General features: G+C 45.1%; 1 protein-coding gene across 1 annotated transcript in view; it reads right to left on the minus strand.

Annotated features, from left to right (window-relative positions):
- Positions 1-19,211, minus strand: part of mtus2b (microtubule associated tumor suppressor candidate 2b) — a 95,051-nt gene that overhangs the window by 21,219 nt on the left and 54,621 nt on the right. Inside the window, exons 5-7 of the mRNA XM_063205922.1 lie at positions 9,624-9,785; positions 7,365-7,463; positions 3,765-3,991 (exon numbers count right to left, since the gene is read on the minus strand). Coding sequence (XP_063061992.1) covers positions 3,765-3,991; positions 7,365-7,463; positions 9,624-9,785 — 488 coding nt within the window. The remainder of the gene's footprint in view (positions 1-3,764; positions 3,992-7,364; positions 7,464-9,623; positions 9,786-19,211) is intronic.

The raw sequence follows: 19,211 nt of genomic DNA on the forward strand, positions 1-19,211 counted from the left end.
AACTGCTGACATTACGGCACTTTTAAACCTGAGTCATATTCAGTAACTAAGCACATAAATAACTAACACCAAAACAATGATGTCCTCTCTCACGTAGGCACCGTAATAAATTATATATTACTGGGAGTGAAGAACAGAGACTAAAATAATGTTTACCTTATATTTTGTAAACGCAGCAAAAAATTGCACATATGTCCCTGAATAAATTGTAAATGCTAGTATACATAGTCCTTTGAGAACATAACAAGATTATTGAAAGTAAAGAGCTCGAAACACATCATCACAGACAGAAAAATAGAGGGGGTGAAGCTTATACGTCTATTTTCCATCTTTACTTACTACACCACATGAATTTCAATTACAGCATGTTCACAAAAGTGCAGCTGTTCACATCTAAAGGATGTTTCTGGGTCATGAGGATTTTTCCTCTGCTTCATGTTGCCGACTTGACCTTGAGTTGTCAAAAGGTAGTCTTATAGAAATAAGTCAAATGTTTACAACTGCTGCTACGGATAACAATAGTTTTGGAAGAAGAAGAAGAAGAAGAAGAAGAAGAAGAAGAAGAAGAAGAAGAAGAAGAAGAAGAAGAAGAAGAAGAAGAAGAAGAAGAAGAAGAAGAAGTTACAGCTTACATGTTCAGTTTGTACTTAGCTGCATTATCTGCATTGTGAAACTGAATGGATGCATAATTGTTGACACATTTCCATCAAGACTAGACTATACTCTCAGTTCTTGGCTGCCTCACTGTACAAGCACTTACCGTATAGCCCAATGTTGGCATTCAGTTAAGTGGAGAGTATACTGGCACTGGCACAATAAATTATGACGGGAAGACAGGTGGAGAATATTTCACTGCGGACTCATTCAAAGCCAGTCAGCAGAAGTCTAAACGCAGGTTAGAGGACTTGCAGTGGATATGTGAAATTAATTTGATGGCGGTGTAAAACAGTATAATGAGTATACTATGTACAGTAAGTTGACGCTTGTGGTAAGACTGTTACATTCTATCTTAACAAGTTTCACTGATAAAGGACCACTTCAGTCAATTCCAATATGCTGTTGTATTCCTCACGCTACCTTTGACTTGTCAGTACCTGGTGATGCCACATTTTTTGGCTCAGCCCTTTCCGAGATATGAGCTATTCTAATTAGAGGTGCTCCGATTGCTCGGCTGCCGATCATGACCGGCCGATAATGGCCAAAAATAGCCTGATCGGTGATCGGAAAAACATGCCGATCAAAAAACCGATCGAGAGATATTAAATTCCTCACGCAACCATTTGCCTTTACACCTGGCGCTGCATGTAGGCGCTGGCTCTGCACAGCTGCAACTGCACCAAAAGAAGGCATCTTTGCTTGTCTATAACTTTTCGCCATTCCCCCCTTCATTTCCACCATTCATAACCATATCTGCATCAACAATGATCTGATTTTCCGATCCATGCGCCGTTTACCTGAGTGACAATGTAATTTGCGATTGAGTACTCGCCAGTGAGCCATGTTACGTTATAACCTGTGTAGTTGCCTTGGTCAGCACGCGACAACTTCACGTTGTCAGCACAAACATGTCAATTATTGTTTTCAAAGTTGTAATTGGCAGTCAGTCGATTAGTTTGATAGTCGCTGAAACACCAAACGGCGATAGATGTGGTTAAAACTTGAGAGAGAGATTCAGAACGGTAGTGGAGCACTGCAACTGTGGACGGTGACAGAGAGGGGAGGGGCTCTCCTCACGAGGCTGCTCATTTAAAGCGACAGGTTGTTTTTTTCTCGTATGTGGAAGACTATTTGATGTAATGTTTCAGTTTCAATTCAATCTTAAATAGCTTAGTTATTCTATGCAATAACTTATACATTTATTAATACTGTAGACTGTATTACCAACACTAGTCTGAAAGATAATAATAATAATAATAATAATAATAATAATAATAATAATAATAGCCTAATAATAGACATGTGCAAATTAAGATTGATTGGTTTATGGGCAGAAATGGTATTCAATAAGGATAATTAATAGGCTATTAAAAAAATAGGAAATCATTTTTGTGATCGGTAATGATCGGTAATCGGCAGATAAAGATTTTTGGTGATCGGTATCGGTGATCGGACCCAAAAAATGGTGATCGGAGCACCTCTAATTCTAATGGGCGCAGCGTTTGTTTATATATATTTTTTGAAAATGAACATAGACCTATTCCAAGTATTTTCCCAAAAGGTACAGCTGTTTGCTAGCTGTCTGCTGATTTTGCACAACCTTTTGGATGTTTTTGGGAATAAATAAAAATGTTTTTTTATGTAAACAGACAGCTGCCCCCATTACAATGACCAGGATCTTGGAAAAGGCTGAAGAAGAAGAAAAAAACCCTCAGGTGCTGACAAGTCCTGGGTAGTGTGAGCATTACAACTGCATGTTGAAATTGACTGAAGTTATCCTTTAAGTTGAAAAAAAAACCCACCAAAATGTCAGTAACAAGGCTACAGTATAATAGTTTGTCAGAAACCACAATGACTCACACAACCAAAGTTAATTTTACACTGGCTCTCTCTTTTAACAGGTGAATTGGACACAAAAAAGTAGCAAAAGGTGATCAGCTAAAACCCAATCAGTGCACCTATACTCTTGTGAATTGATGGCACTTCCCTCCCTGAGACAACCTTGCAGCTTACCACAACTGAGTGACAGATATGGCCATCCACCAAAGTAGGCTAACAGCTCAGAAAATTATGTCATTGTGAACAATGTGAGTGCACTACCTCTAAATGGTGACATTTAATGGGCAAATTACAGGGTGTTCAGACTCTGTTGATCTAATGTCAAGTCTCTATGCAGAGTGTCCTTACAGCTAAATCGATATCTTCAGTAGCTTCAGAAGTTATGTTCGGGCTTACTGATATCCCTCTGTGTTAAATGGCATGCAGTATCCCTCTAATGGCCTAATGGGAATGTTACGGCAATACAAGGACACAAATGTGCCAAAAACATTCACAAATGCCCTTTTATTTTAACCCACCAAATGTATTGCAACCAAATACTTTTTTGCCCCTCTCCCAGAAAAAGGTGCCTTCAGCTGTGCCTTTGGTATTTTGTCTCCACATCAAGGCTTGTACTTCCAGGTACACTTGGCATTCAGCCGCTGCCCTCGCAAGACACCAAAATCTCATCCACCCGCCTCTGAGACATCAGAGAATTACCTCTGTGAAGGATACTGTCTGTCTGGGATTACTGCAGGGGTAGTGGCTCTGCCTTCTGTGGATTTGTGCCCAACAACTGCAATGGCTTTTGAAACCAACCTATAAACACGGCTAGGTGGAAAACGATTTCAACACCTCCAGGGCAGGCACAGGTCAGGTAAACACAGCTTTGATTTCCATTCAGGCATATTGTGTAGAGGTGTGAGAAACAAAGCCTCATAGTCCATCTTCACCACTCTGACAAGTGTGATAAATAATCTCAGCCTATTATAGGCGATTAGTTCCATTCAAACAATCTTCAGTGCTATTTGGGGAAGTGTTAAAAACTTTCAGCATGTCTAGCCTGACATCCCAACAGTGGTGTTGAAACACATTGTATAGCATCAATGCCAATTTCATTGGCCCTCTCTCAGTGTGCTTCTCAGTGCGCTTCAGCTTGTCTAGCCTGACATCCTAACACACACACGCACACACACACGCACACACACACGCACACACACACGCACACACACACGCACACACACACACTGTCTCTCTAATGTACTCTCATTGGTAGTATCCTACCGTACCTTCTGGCAGAAGTGCTGAGTGGTGATGGCGAAGACCTCCAGGCCCTGGCTGGCGCGGCTCAGCTCTGTCTGGAGGTTCTTCAGCTGCCTGGATTGCTCCTCACAGCGCTGACGCAGCTTCTCCACCAGGGCACGCTCTCGCTCCCGCTCCTTCTCACGCTCCTTCTCCCGCTCCCGCTCCGCCTCCTGAGCACCGCTGGAGCGGCCCAGCGATGACTTCTGGCGCACTGAGGGAGGGCAGACGAGGAGAAGAGAGGAAGATGAAGGTGAAATTTTTAAAACACTTTATTATATGGTTGTGACGTCATCTGTCGAATGCTCCATTCATTTCAACGGGGCTCCCCAACGTTCGGACGTCTGTTATTTTTCGATAACGGACGGGTTGGTCTATAACAGACCGCTGTCAATGGCAACAAGACTTTTCACTGCTAAAGCGACTTTTCATCAAGACTCTAATCAGCTGCTGTGATAGACAGCACCCGTTGTCCTGGCTACCGCTGTCAATGGCAACAAGACGTTCACTGCTAAAGCCACTGGCTTGTATAAGTCAGTGGCTAAAGCGAATGTTTCATATCACTCCGCAGGGGGTCCGGTCTTTTGTCACTCTAATCAGCTGCTGTGATAGACAACACCTGTTGTCCTGGCTAGCCTACCTAGCTGTTGCCTAGCGGTGTTCCACAACGGCACTGTTTTGTTTTGCGCAGCAACAATCTTAACATTAAATAGGTCTAAAGAAATGACCCCGCATGTGTGAATCATTTAAGTATATCCATATAATAAGCGGGTTAACTTTCGGCGAGTCGGTCGCTTTGTGGAATAGCAGCACTTCAGAGAGAACAAGACCCCTCCGCTCCGCGTCGGGGTCTAAAGATTCTCTCTGTCGTGCTGCTATTCCACGGTAGCGACCTTCTCGCCGAACGTTAACCCTTACGTATATACTGTGGACTTTTGAAATACTGACAGCTGTAATACAGTAGCTTTCATAACAACTTCCTACAAGGTACAGTTAGACACACTGAAGCAGCGATCCAGATATGGCCTCTGGGAAGACGGAGATGAGAGAGGGGGATGGGTGGGTGTTAGGCCTGCAGATTGGGATTTTAAAATATATTTATTTTTTATTAGTGCTGTTAGGCGACCAAAACTGTGTGTAATTTCTGTCTCTGTAAAATGCATCTGATTACTTACAGAATTGGTAATTAATTAATCTAATTAATCTAATCTCATGTGTTTATAGCCTATCATTACAATTCTAAGAAATACGCAATTGTGGGCAAATTAAGTTTTGGTGATGCTCTGAAGCATAGAAGCACATGTCACAACAAAAATCTAATCTTTCAGTAAAAGTTTTTTGTTTTGTTTTGCCTTGTATTGTGGGAAGGACAGCAAACATCCTGACAGGGTGGTAGAGAGTAATAGAGAGAGACAGGGTATTGGGGGAAAGGGGTATGGGTCATGGTGCAGGGCATTAGCGCAATGTGCCACTTCACCCTCTGCAGATTGGGGCTTTGAAAATAATGTATACTGTTAGAAATGCAAACAGTTGAAACTTTCATACCACAGCTTCACCACGCCCAAGTCACAGTTAGACACCATGGACTGTAGATTGATACTGGATGGTATTTGAAAAATACTGTGTACCAGGGCATTTTGAAATACCATCAGGTATCATTTTCATACAATAGTTTCTTACAAGTCACAATCTAGATCCTAATATCAGGAGAATAAAACATAGTGTGAGTGCTTCCATCCACATTCACAATTTATACATTGTACGGTAATTATGATGTCATCGGGTGACCGTGACCGCGGGTGACCGTGGTCAACGATTTTCTTAGTTCTAACATCTCTGACCACGGTGTCCTACCATGGTGTCTTACATATACAATGAGTTGCATAGACACCCTTTGTCATAATCCAAAAGTTAAAAATGCTCTGACTGATGCAATAAAAGCAGTGTCTGCTTGCATTTCATAAAATATTACAAAATTGTTATAGAGAAACAATTAAAGGTAACTACTATGGGTACAAGTTATTTCATTCTTTCACAATTATCTCTGTATAAGTATGTCTGTACATTCATGCAATGCTATATGATCTGTATGTGAAAAATTGTGATCCTGCTGTTGTGTACACAAGGGGACTTCATTAGCTTATCACAAGAAGTCTAAACACATTATTGCACTCACAATGAGACGTGCATGAAAAAAAGAACAAATCCAATCTTGTAAAAGACTAATCCATTACATTCAATCAGATTGTGCAAACAGTATCTTAAGCAGGTAGAGACATCACGGTCACATGCGTGCATCTGGGAGGCTAAAGTGAATTAGCAGAGCGCTGTGCAGGCTGTGGCTGTGGCTCTCCCATCCCTGTCGCCATGCCAACGGCAGGCAAGCCAAATCAAGCATGGGAGAGGAGAGGGGGTTGTGGAGAGTAGGGGGAGAAGGGGGCAGTGGAGAAGAGGAGCAGAATAAGGAGAATAAGGAGAGGAGAGGAGAGGAGAGGAGAGGAGAGGAGAGGAGAGGAGAGGAGAGAGGAGAGGAGAGGGGAGGGGAGGGGAGGGAATGAGAGGAGAGGAGAGGAGAGGGGAGGGAAGGAGAGGAGAGGGGGTTGTGGAGAGCAGTGGGAGGAGGGGGCCCTTGGAGAAGAGGAGCAGAATAAGGAGAGGAGAGGAGAGGAGAGACAGTGGGTGGGGGTTGTGGAGAGCAGGGGGAGGAAGGGGAGCGTAGAGAAGCGGAAGAGAGTAAGGGGAGCAGAGGAAGGAGAGGGAGGAGAGAAGAGAGGGAGGAGAAAAGAGAGGGAGGAGAGAAGAGAGGGAGGAGAGCACGGGGCTGTAAGCACAGTAAGGGGAGCAGAGGGATGAACAAAGTAGCAGGAGAAGGACAGAGGGGGCAGTTAAGGAGTTGAGGAGAGCAGGGGGACAGGAGTGGGGAGGAGAGGAGAGGAGATGAGATGAGAGGAGAGGAGAGAAGAGGAGAGGAGAGAAGCAGAGCAGAGATGGAGAAAAGCATGTGGGGATTGCGGAGAGCATGAGAAGAGTGAGGGGGCTGTGTGCTCTCATGGCTGAAGGCAGGAAATTAAGATCCCTGTTGAGGGACCATTATTCACAGACACACAGACACACACACACACACACACACACACACACACACACACACACACACACACACACACACACACACACACACACACACGCACGCACGCACGCACGCACGCACAGATACACACACACACACACACACACACACACACACACACACACACACACACACACACACACACACACACACACACACAAACAAAGACACACGTGTGCACATGTGCACATGCATACACACACACAAAACCCATTCTGTACATAGTGTACACATATACACGTACACACACACACACACACACACACACACACACACACACACACACACACACACACACACACACACACACACACACACACACACACACACACACACACACACACACACACACACACACACCATATGTTTCACTATGCTCACGCAGCCATATCCATCCACACACAAGCCCATATGCTGTATGTGCACCTATTAAAGCCAAGCGAACAGACCAAGCGCTTACCAGGAGACTGGGGCTTAGGTGTCACCACAGCAAAGCGTTTTGGGGAGGACACTGCAGGCTTAATGCTCTCTGAATCCTTCTGGAATTCTTTCCGTGTGGCTGCAAAAAAATTGACAAACAAAAAAAGCAAAAAAAAAGTTTTCACAGATAGCCTCTCATTAAGAAAACACAATACACAGATACTTCGGAAATATGCAGAGTTTACTACAAAATAATAACTCTTTTCTATGGCAACTGTAATGATAAAGGATGTCCACAGAGTGGCAGCCTTGTCCCAGTCTTACTGAATCCAATCTAACTGCTGCAGAAGCAAAGCCACAGTTCTCTCTCTCTCTCTCTCTCTCTCTCTCTCTCTCTCTCTCTCTCTCTCTCTCTCTCTCTCTCTCTCTCTCTCTCTCTCTCTCTCTCTCTCTCTCTCTCCATCCAGGACACCCCCTCTCTGCAATACCAAAGGAAACCAGCAGATGTCCTCCACTCACACCTTTAGGCATTATGAGCCAAACACGCGCACATACGGCATACAGAATCTATCATCCGTAGCTGAGGTGTCGAGGCATTATTGCATGTGCTTGCATCACTCACAATTGCTGAGAGAGGCACAACGCGAACCTCGCGAAAATATTCTCAGCTCATTCATTCCTCTTAGCAGCAGAGAGGAGACAAATCTGCACCCTCCCACAAATCCGCACTCTCCCTGTAATAGTATTCATCATCACGAATGCAGACTTTGCAGCTACTGTCTGTGTTGTGCAGTGTGCTGCTAACTCAATCTCAATGTGCTGGAACAGGATTCTGCTGCAGTAGTTGCCCAAATAAGCTACGTACGTACACATTAAATGAAGCCAATCTGTACAGCATATCCGTGCCATCGGTGAAGGTAATGACCAAATGATAGCTTTCTACACAGACAAACATGTAAAGCATTTATGGTGTCGAGAGAGGCACTTACCCGACGTGTCTTTCAGTGTGAACATTAAGAGGAGTAATGGGCCTTAGCAGAGGCAGCTATGCCATACACTTTAAAACTAGCTCTTCTCTCTCAATCGGACTCAATTAGTCCCTGGGTAGCTATGCAGCGGCATGCAATGATCTCTGGCTGACAACAAATGTTTTCTTTTGTGTGTGTGTGTGTGTGTGTGTGTGTGTGTGTGTGTGTGTGTGTGTGTGTGTGTGTGTGTGTGTGTGTGTGTGTGTGTGTGTGTGTGTGTGTGTGTGTGTGTGTGTGTGTGTGTGTGTGTGTGTGTGTGTGTGTATGCGTTTGTGCACCTTTGTGTGTATGCGTGTTCATCCTTGTGTCTGTGTACATGTGTGTGAGTGAGAGTCTGCTGTATGCTTGTGTGTGCGTGTGCGTGTGCGTGTGCGGTGCGTGTGCGTGTGCGTGTGCGTGTGCGTGGGGGTGTGTATGTCAGTTTATATGTGGGACATACCGGTGTTTGCTTCCATGTAATTATGCTCTTAGCATACACACCCAGCTACTGCACATTCCTTACATGCTGGTGGTGCTAACAGACATATCAGTTTAATGCCAGAGGAAACCTAGATGTGCTACTTCTAGTAATTACAGATAAATACCCTGGCTGACCTCACTAATACAAACGGCAATAGATGGTATGGTGAATAGATAGATAGATAGTAGATTAAATAACGTACAGAGAGACAAAGTCAAAGTTCATAATGTTCATTGGTTCTCATTATAACCATTGTTATTACAACCCAACTATCTCTCTGTAGGCTATCTGTCTCTGTCTCTCTCTCCTACGATGGGTTCATTACCGATTCAAAATGTCAGTTCAGTGACTATCAATAGTGATGTCATGGCCCAGGGGTATTAGATGGTCGTGGGCTGCGGTGACCCTAACCAGGGAACTGCTTTTAAGTATGCCCCTCCCTAAAAGCCTAACCACCCCCACCCCTAAATACTTATGATATATGCTGTAAGGGATATGCTGTAATGCGTGTTGTAAGGATATACAGGACACCTCGTTCAAAGTGTGTGTGTGTGTGTGTGTGTGTGTGTGTGTGTGTGTGTGTGTGTGTGTGTGTGTGTGTGTGTGTGTGTGTGTGTGTGTGTGTGTGTGTGTGCGCATGCGTGTGCATCTGCATGCTTGCGTGCACCTGTGTATGTTTGTGTGTGTGTGTGTGTGTGTGTGTGTGTCTTTCTATGCAAGTGCGCGTGCGCCTGCATGCATTCATGCGTGTGTGTATGTCTGTGCATCTGTGTGTGCGTGTGTGTGTGTGTATGTCGGGGTGCATTCTTACCCACGGGTGAGCTCCTTGTAGGGGGAGGGAAGCTGCGTCGTGTGGGGGGCGGGGCATTCGGGGGCTGTGGACCGCTGCGGCGCAGTGCACATGGGGGCTCAGCAGGGGGCGCTGACGTCTTCTGCACTGGCACATCCTCCAGCACAGAGCCACTGGGGGGACCTGCAGCACACACACACACACACACACACACACACACACACACACACACACACACACACACACACACACACACACACACACACACACACACACACACACACACACACACACACACACACACACACAGTAGCACAAGCTCATCAGGAGGAGATCTCTCACATTATGGGAGTCTCATAGAACTCTTATCTTCATTACGACATGTAGCTACTGTTCTATGTGTACCTGCAGCACACAAACACATTGAGTTCTTTCCCTTATTCTAACTCCAGTCCTCCCTCGTGCTTGTGGCCTCCTGCTAACATCGGAGGACGTCATTGACGACAGAAGGCGCAATTCAGCGGTCATTTTCTCATTCGCAACCAGGACGTTGAATGGGGGAAAAGTCCCCCAGCTTGACTGCGCCTAGGCTGACAGCAGGGAAACTTGAACTTGTTTTCTCCATGGAGGTGGGGCGTCAGTGAAGCGTGAGGCCAAGAACACAAGTGGAGGACGGGAGTTTGGATAATGGAATGTACCATGCTCATTAGGCTACCGTATGTGTATCTGACAGGAACAAAAAACAACTGTCTTGTCCACTGCCAATGAGGCTTTATTATTGATTAAAATCATAATAAGGACCTAGTAAGTCCTTTTAAAAAGTCTCAGAAGTCACTTATACAGGCAGTAATTAAGCATGTATTAGTAGCTACATGAGGCCTATTCTAAAGTGTGATCAAAGGCATGGATGATACTTAGAAAGAGAAGCATGGATACGTAGTCACACATCACATCAAACACATACATACCTTACAAGTATAGGTTCTTGAAATAGATAGAAAAAGATCAACATAGACACGCACAGCATACTGTATAAATCCACAGAAATGTACTGTACTGAGGCACTGTATACAAGTCCTCCATATACTGACTTTAACCACTGTATAGTTCTATATATGGGATTGTGTGTAACAGATGCCGACTTGCAGAGTTCAGTGTAGAACATTAGTAAACCCCCCCCCTCCCGAAGCCTCATACAGTATCGGTAGTGCTTAGCTCAGCAGCATCGTGTTGTGTCTCTCCCATGCCCGAACTGGAGCATTGGCAGGCAGGTTGCGGGTTCGAGCCCAACTAGCGCAGATGATTGCTTTCCTGTGTGGTGTGTGAACTGCCCATAGTCATTCCCCTTGGACACATCAGCACAGACACTATCACAGTCTCTCCCTATGTCTCCCTGTCTGTCTCTGTGCAAATCACACACACCCACACATGCCACACAGTCCAGATAATTCAAGAACCTGCTGCTTCAGACAGACAAGTTTTAATGGAAACTCCTGGGGAGACTGGAGCCTTGGCATCTCTTATCTCCAGTCCCTAGTGGATGCTGCTGTCTGATACTCACAACACATCACAGCGAAATGTGCATGGTGAGAGAGGGAGAGAGAGAGAGAGAGAGAGAGAGAGAGAGAGAGAGAGAGAGAGAGAGAGAGAGAGAGAGAGAGAGAGAGAGAGAGAGAGAGAGAGAGAGAGAGAGAGAGAGAGAGACCACGGAGTTCTCCACAGGATACTATTCCAGTCATTTCCCACTACACAACCACCAACAGTACACCACCTCAAACACACGATTAGAATTCAAGCTCAGCAGCTTCACATACAAAACCATGACTGCACACTGAGGTGTGCTTAGTTGTTACTGTGCTTTTTTTGCCAGAGCAGGTTGTTAGTGTGGAGTACTTAGTGGTTGGTATGTGCTTTTAGCCTGCGCTGGTTGTTAGTGTGCTTTAAAAGCAGCATGGCTCTCGTCTTTGCAACATACTGCCGTGCCCAGCCCAAGGCGATCAATAACATCTCCACACAGTTTCCTTTGAAAGCCTGTCGCCAATTGAACCCCTAAAACACACACACACACGCGGGCGTGCGCACACACACACATACACACACATGCACGCACACACTCCACTTCCCTGACACCCCCAGTTCCCCTATAAAGGCAATTTATCTTGCTGGTATCAACAAGGAGCTTCAGCTTGGATCACCACAGCAGTGGCAGCAGGCAGCAGGCAGGACAAGACGAGAAAAACTCACATTAAAAAAAAAACAACAACAACACTTAGAGAGTAGTCTGGGGCCAAATACACTCTTGAGGATGTTAAATCGACTCTGTGACTGTTGAATTAACACAGCATTTTTTTTTTTACTTTGCCATCGGTCACGCCAACTACAGCATCTACAGTTTCCCTCCAAATCAATCAGCCGATGCATCAGAAGTGCTGACTGAGGCATACAGTCTACCTGGTGCCTTGGGGCCGCTCACTCAGCAACCGCATGCAGCCAACACTCTAGTCACCACTACTCTGGGATGGGGAAACTGCCATCTCTCTGGGTCTGCTTGTCTGTCTGTCGACCTGCCTGCCTGCCTGTCTCTCTCTCTGTCTCTCATGCGTGCGCGCACACACACACACACACACACACACACACACACACACACACACACACACACACACACACACACACACACACACACACACACACACACACACACACACACACACACAGATACAGAACAGTTGTCACGACAGTCAAGGTTGGGAGTGGCGGCAACATCCTAATCACCACTTTCCAGACTGTGGGATGGGGCAGCAATATCCTAGACACCACTCTCTGCAATCAATGCTGGGATGGATGACAATCGAGGCAAGTGCCGTCAATAGCACTGCTTAAGGTGAGAACATGCAAGTGTTATCTTATTTTAACGTCCTTGAGTTAATCGACTTGTGCAGGCAGCATGGCACAGACAGGGCTGGACTGGGGCGTACGCTGGCATACAGGGGCCTGGCATGCAGTCCTCATCGGCCAATGCTGGGTTTTTTTTGGAGGGGAGGGGGGTTGGGGTTGTTGCTCTTGTTTTTTCCCCAAACCGGCCTGCCAGATGTTGAAGCTCATTGGTCCAACTTTAACACATCATAGACAATGGACTGAGCCAATCAAATCGCAGAAAAAGGTTTTGTGAGGGGCTGGTCTATGCCAAAAATGCCCGGGCACCTTGCATCTTTCAAACCCAGACTAGCCCTAGGCACAGACTAAACAGTGAAGACATTTAAGGCTTTGGACAGGTTGAGCTGACCGACTCCCAGCCACAATACTGATACAAAGGGAGAAAACAACTACCTGAGGGTCAACAAAACTAAGAGAATGTTTTAATGCCTTCATTTCCTGCTCAGAGTCAAAGTAACATCTTAAAGGAAAATATCAAATGTCCTTCTTGTAGCCAAAATAATCAAGCTGTGTCTTCTATCTTACTGTAGGTCTTAGATTTCAGTGCCAGCTCTTCAGGAAGCAAGCACAGATTCAGCACTAAACGCTCAGTCAAATATGAGTTTTATTCCAGCCCATCACAAAGGCCACTGGAGCTACAGTGCATCATCCACCCACACATGTTCTGCAGAAGGACCCATGATCACACATGACTTAGCAAAAAAATGCACAATATACACTTTATCTGAACCCAGCTGTTGAATCTGAATAGCCTCTACAGCCTGGACAAAGTAAAAACATGGAGTGTCAGAGTATTTATAACACTGTGGAGAGTTAAAGGCCAGTGTAAAATTCTGCAGGTTGCTGGTTCGACAACCGACCTGCCTGGTTGGTGGGATCAGTGTTTAACTAGTGCTCTCCACCCATCCTCCTCCATGGCTGAGGTACCCTGAGCAATGAGCATGATAACGTCCTGCCGCACTGCTCCCTTGGGCCGCCATTTGGGGCTGTTCCCTTGCATGAGTGAGGAATGAATGCAATTTCATTGTGTGCAGAGAGTACTGTGTGCTGTGGAGTGCTGTGTCACAATGGCAATTGACTCAGAAACACTTTTAATATTCTGCCACAGTAAGGTACTGCTGCCTGTGTGTTCAATGCAGCACTTTCATTAGTGAATTTCACTCATACAGTATATGTCAGTGGTGACATGTGACCAACTGCGGTGATGAAGCTACATTTAGTGCACGAGTAGCCCCTCTTCATGAATAATAATGTGGGAGAAAACAGAGTATTATTAGTTAGAAAACTAGCAGGTCAAATGCAAATACATTTTCTTCGGCTGCCTTGTTATGAGTTAATTTCACAGCGTCTCGTCTCATCTCATGGTAGACTCATGTCTCTCCTACTCAGTACTTCTGGAAACTGGAGGGAAAGTCACTACATCTATGTGCAGTGTATGTGAACATACAAACACACACACACATACACACACACACACACATATGCACATATGCTCGCCTGCATGCTCATTCAAAAACATAAAGTCCTACACATTCATTTATCAAAACACACACACGCAAACACATGCACGTACGCGAGCACACACACACTGCTACGTTTGATTCCCTTTTTTGTTCCGATTTGGCTCTGAAGAATCAAGAGACAAAAGAGAAAAAGAGAGCATAAAGAAAGAGAGAGATGATATAAGAGGAAGTGTGCGTTATCAAGAGGGGGCGTGGCAGTGTGAGTGAGTGACAGCTTCTTTTCAGGTCCTTGTCCAATCCAGCTAGCGGGGTCCCTCTACCTCTGCAAAGCAGGGGAGCGGCATGGAAGGGGGACGGGAGGGACATGGCATTGTCTCCTGTCATGAGGCTGTGTGTGTGTGTGTGTGTGTGTGAGAGAGTGTGTGTGTGTGTGTGTATGTGCGTGTGTGTGTGTGTGTGTGTGTGTGTTTACAGAGTGACAGGAGAGGGTGTTTAACGTTCCCCTTTATGCTAAGCAGGGTGCCGCCAACAAATGACCTTGAACATGAATCAAATGTGACAGCCGCAGAAACAACAAGAGTAGTGTGTGTGTGTGGGTCCTGTCAAGTGTGCGTGTGTGTGTGTGTGTGTGTGTGTGTGTGTGTGTGTGTGTGTGTGTGTGTGTGTGTGTGTGTGTGTGTGTGTGTGTGTGTGTGTGTGTGTTTGTCTGTGTGTGTGTGTGTGTGAGAGAGAGAGAGAGAGAGAGAGAGAGAGAGAGAGAGAGAGAGAGAGAGAGAGAGAGAGAGAGAGAGAGAGAGAGAGAGAGACTGTGTGTGTGTGTGTCTGTGTGTTTAGCTGATGTTGGAAAAACAACATGCCATGCACACTTACAGTCACACAAACTGACAACACACATCAACAATATAGCTGTCAGTTCCATCAGCTGGTCCTCAACATGACAGCAAAGGATAAGATATATGCGCACGCACGGTGAGTTTGGTTTGTGGATTGGTCTACTTTGAGTTCACACTCTCTGCTTTCTCTTCTCTGAGGCATTTCCCTTTGCTTTGACTTCCCATTAATAATATATGTGGCATTTTAGCAGAGTGTGTGTGTACGTGTAGGGAGGGGCTCGTGTTGTAGGTGTGTGTGTGTGTGTGTGTGTGTGCGTGTGTGTGTGTGTGTGTGTGTGTGTGTGTGTGTGTGTGTGTGTGTGTGTGTGTGTGTGTGTGTGTGTGTGTGTGTGTGTGTGTGTGTGTGCGTGCGTGCGTGAGTGCGCGCGCGCGTGTAGTGCCTACTGTGGGGGTATACGTGTGTAGGCCTGGGTATTGATTGACAATTTTCGGTTCCGGTTCCATTTCCGGTTCCTTCGTTTCGGTTCCGGTACCAGAACGGTTCCATTTTCGGTTCCTAGAAACCCTGAATTAAACCTGCAGTTACCCAAAGTGGCCAGTAGATGGCGTAACGGGTCTGTAAATCATGAGTTTCCCTGCCTGCCACAAGGCGGAGCTCCTCGTGACTTAAGCAATGGCGGGTTAAAGGCATTTAATTCTATACAGCATTCATGAATAATTGCATGCTGCAAGTTGTCCTCTCGGCATGGCTTGGCAAGTATATTAAACGGTTTTGATACTGATAAATGTACTCATGTCTGATTAAAATTGTTCTGCTGTACGGTGCAACTTCACTTCTGGTACCAATCCTATGTCAAGCGTGCCTGACATGATTTTTTAATGTAGCCTACACCCAGTCTGTCGACAGCTGGGGCTTTTCTACTAGGTACTAGACCTATGATTTTTGGCCCAGGCCCGAGCCCGAACCCGAACCCGAGCCAATTTCGGGTCGGGTCGGGCCTGAAATGTCACTCATTACGTTCGGGTAGGGTCGGGTTCGGCTTCTCTATCGTTGACAGTTTTTTTTTTTGTTTTTTTTTTAAATAAATAAATAGGCTATGTATGTGCTTATAAAATATATACTAAAACTATGCATGGATGCTAGATCAATGAATACTTTTTATTAAATAAATAATTTGGATAAAACAGAGAAGGAGCTGAAATTGCTGTTTAACAGGAGCCGCAGCGCAGAGCCAGAGCATGCTTTGTTCACGTGTCGTAAACGCTGTCCTCTTAATTATCTTCCTCCGCAAGTCTGCATGATTTTGACCAGGATCCCGATAATATGGAACAGCAAGAAGTGAAGGATAAACTAAAGACAGGGGAACTGAAAAGGAAACCCCATGATGTATGGCCCATGATGTGCCAGAAACACCGTGATTAAATCAGATAGGGGCCTAATCGGGAATGTTAAAAATAGAGTCTTTAGAACAAAAATCACTAGGTCCTCCCGTTTCTTTCTCTGTGTAGGCTGTGCGTTAATAATATTCCACGTCAGTTGATAATCCAGCAGTGCAGTGCCTGCTGCTAGAATGCACGCGCTTTCCCTCGCCTCTCCCTCCCATCACAGTGCGCTGAGGCATTTCGGCCGTGTTTTGGCCACGAGAGACGCGTGGTCTGCAAAAAACAGAGGTCGCCTCATCAACCCGACACATAGGCCTACTGTAGCCTAATAAACTCTTGCAATGGCAATTCAAGAACTCCTTCATTCCTGTTCTGCTGCTCGCGTCGTTGTTCTTCTTTGTCTCGCTGTCTCTCTCTGTGAAAGTGCCGCGCTAGATTTTTAAGGTCGTACTGCTGCTGTGGCTTATGGCCCAATGATCAGCCGGTCAAAATGACGGACGCCCTTAAAATTTTCCGCCAACTCTTAAAAAAAGCGTCAATGATGGATTATCGCTTAATGTAACCTCTGTGCACTGCAGTGCAGCATACACAGAAATATAAAAGATGGCCTGCATGTTTATACAGTCTATTTAACTTAGATTTCGTAACAAAATACTTTAATGGCTTTAATTTAAGGGTTTTGATTTGTTATCATAGATCACCCCTCCTTATAAATAAAATTTGAAATTTCGGGCTTCCCTCGGGCTCGGGCCTACACATCCAATAATTAGTCGGCCTCGGGCCGGGCCCGGCCCAATTCCCATGGGCCCATGTCGGTTCGGGCTTGGATTTTTTTACCCGTTCTTACCTCTGCTAGGTACTGCAGAACTGTTCTAACACAACTAGGCTTCATAAATAGGCTATTCATGAAACTTGACGGGGTCTCGATGGTGCTGTCTCGCACGCATTTCCATACAGGGACTAGAACTGGGCCGTATGATCAGCTGCTGCAAGTAGCCGCGACAACACTGTGCCCTCACGCAATGGTGAATCTAAGCTAAAGAGTCCTAATCTAAACGATAGGCTATATACAGTATATCACGAAAGTGAATACACCCCTCACAGTTTTGCAGATTTTTGAGTATATCTTTTCATAGGATAGCATTACAGAAATTTCACTTTGACACAATGATTAGTGACCTTTTAACAACATATTTAACCGCTTAAATTTCTTGTTCACTCAGAAAAAAACAAAATACAGCCATTAATGTTTGAACATGTACTCACAAAAGTGAGTACACCCCAGATTAAAATCCGGTAGAGAAGGGGCTAGGCCTATGTTGGCTCGAATCGTCTCGAAATGAAACAAAATGAAAAGGGATGACAAGGGAGGTCATCAGTGTGCGTTTCAACCTTTCTTTGCATTGAACTTTAAAATTTTGAGTCTGCATCTGGCTTAAATAGATTGGTGTGAGATTTGAATGCAATCCTATGGAGAATATCATGATCTGCTTCAGTGCGAATCTTAGCTTTTTACAGTTTTTTACGGCACGTTTTTATGTTCTTTCATTCAAAAGTTATTGAACTGTAAGCGGCCGCTGTTGCAAGTGAAAAAAATAGCGCTTTCCAACCATTTTTTTTAAATCTCGTCATTTTTTCCTAACAGCCAGCGATCTCCTTAACCTAGACCTACAGACATGTGTTACGGCTTGTTTGAAAGCTGAGATTCTTAGCTTTTTACGTAAGGGTTAACGTTCGGCGAGAAGGTCGCTACCGTGGAATAGCAGCACGACAGAGAGAATCTTTAGACCCCGACGCGGAGCGGAGGGGTCTTGTTCTCTCTGAAGTGCTGCTATTCCACAAAGCGACCGACTCGCCGAAAGTTAACCCGCTTATTATATGGATATACTTAAATGATTAACACATGCGGGGACATTTCTTTAGACATATTTAATGTTAAGATTGTTGCTGCGCAAAACAAAACATTGCCGTTGTGGAACACCGCTAGGCAACAGCTAGGTAGGCTAGCCAGGACAACAGGTGTTGTCTATCACAGCAGCTGATTAGAGTGACAAAAGACCGGACCCCCTGCGGAGTGATATGAAACATTCGCTTTAGCCACTGACTTGTATACAAGCCAGTGGCTTTAGCAGTGAACGTCTTGTTGCCATTGACAGCGGTAGCCAGGACAACGGCTGTCTATCACAGCAGCTGATTAGAGTCTTGTTGAAAAGTCGCTTTAGCAGTGAAAAGTCTTGTTGCCATTGACAGCGGTCTGTTATAGACCAACCCGTCCGTTATCGAAAAATAACAGACGTCCGAACGTTGGGGAGCCCCGTTGAAATGAATGGAGCATTCGACAGATGACGTCACAACCATATAATAAAGTTATTTACGACACGTGTTTATGTTCTTTCATTCAAAAGTTATTGAACTGTAAGCGGCCGCTGTTGCGAGTGAAAAAATAGCGCATTCCAACCATTTTTTAAATCTCGTCATTTTTTTCCAAACAGCCAGCGATCTCCTTAACCTAGACCTACAGACATGTGTTAGGGCTTGTTCGAAAGCTGAGATTCTTAGCTTTTTACAGTTTTTTACGGCACGTTTTTATGTTCTTTCAATCCACAGTTATTTAACCTTAAGCGGCCGCTACTTCAAGCCTAAACAATGGCGTTATTATCCAGCCTGATAGAGAGGAAATCTTTTTTTCTCGCTGTGTTCTTTGTTCCCTCGAATTAAACCGACGGTCTAAATAGGCTACATTTGTGCGTCCCCAACACAAGACCAGTTCTTTCTAAGTTAGCTCTTTTCATGGAAAAACATGTTTCCAAGGAGTCAGAGACATCTTCCTGAAGAGTCGAGGTCATGGTTGAGGTTGGCGGTGCCGTTGTAAAGATAAGCACATACGACTTCATTGCGAGCGTCGACGTTGTGCAACGCACGTCAGCGAGAACTTGTTGTCACGATGTGGGTGTTATTAAATACAGCGCATTTAAAGTCGGCCACAAATATGAACG

The sequence above is a fragment of the Engraulis encrasicolus genome, chromosome 8, assembly GCF_034702125.1.
Source record: "Engraulis encrasicolus isolate BLACKSEA-1 chromosome 8, IST_EnEncr_1.0, whole genome shotgun sequence".
NCBI lineage: Eukaryota > Metazoa > Chordata > Actinopteri > Clupeiformes > Engraulidae > Engraulis > Engraulis encrasicolus.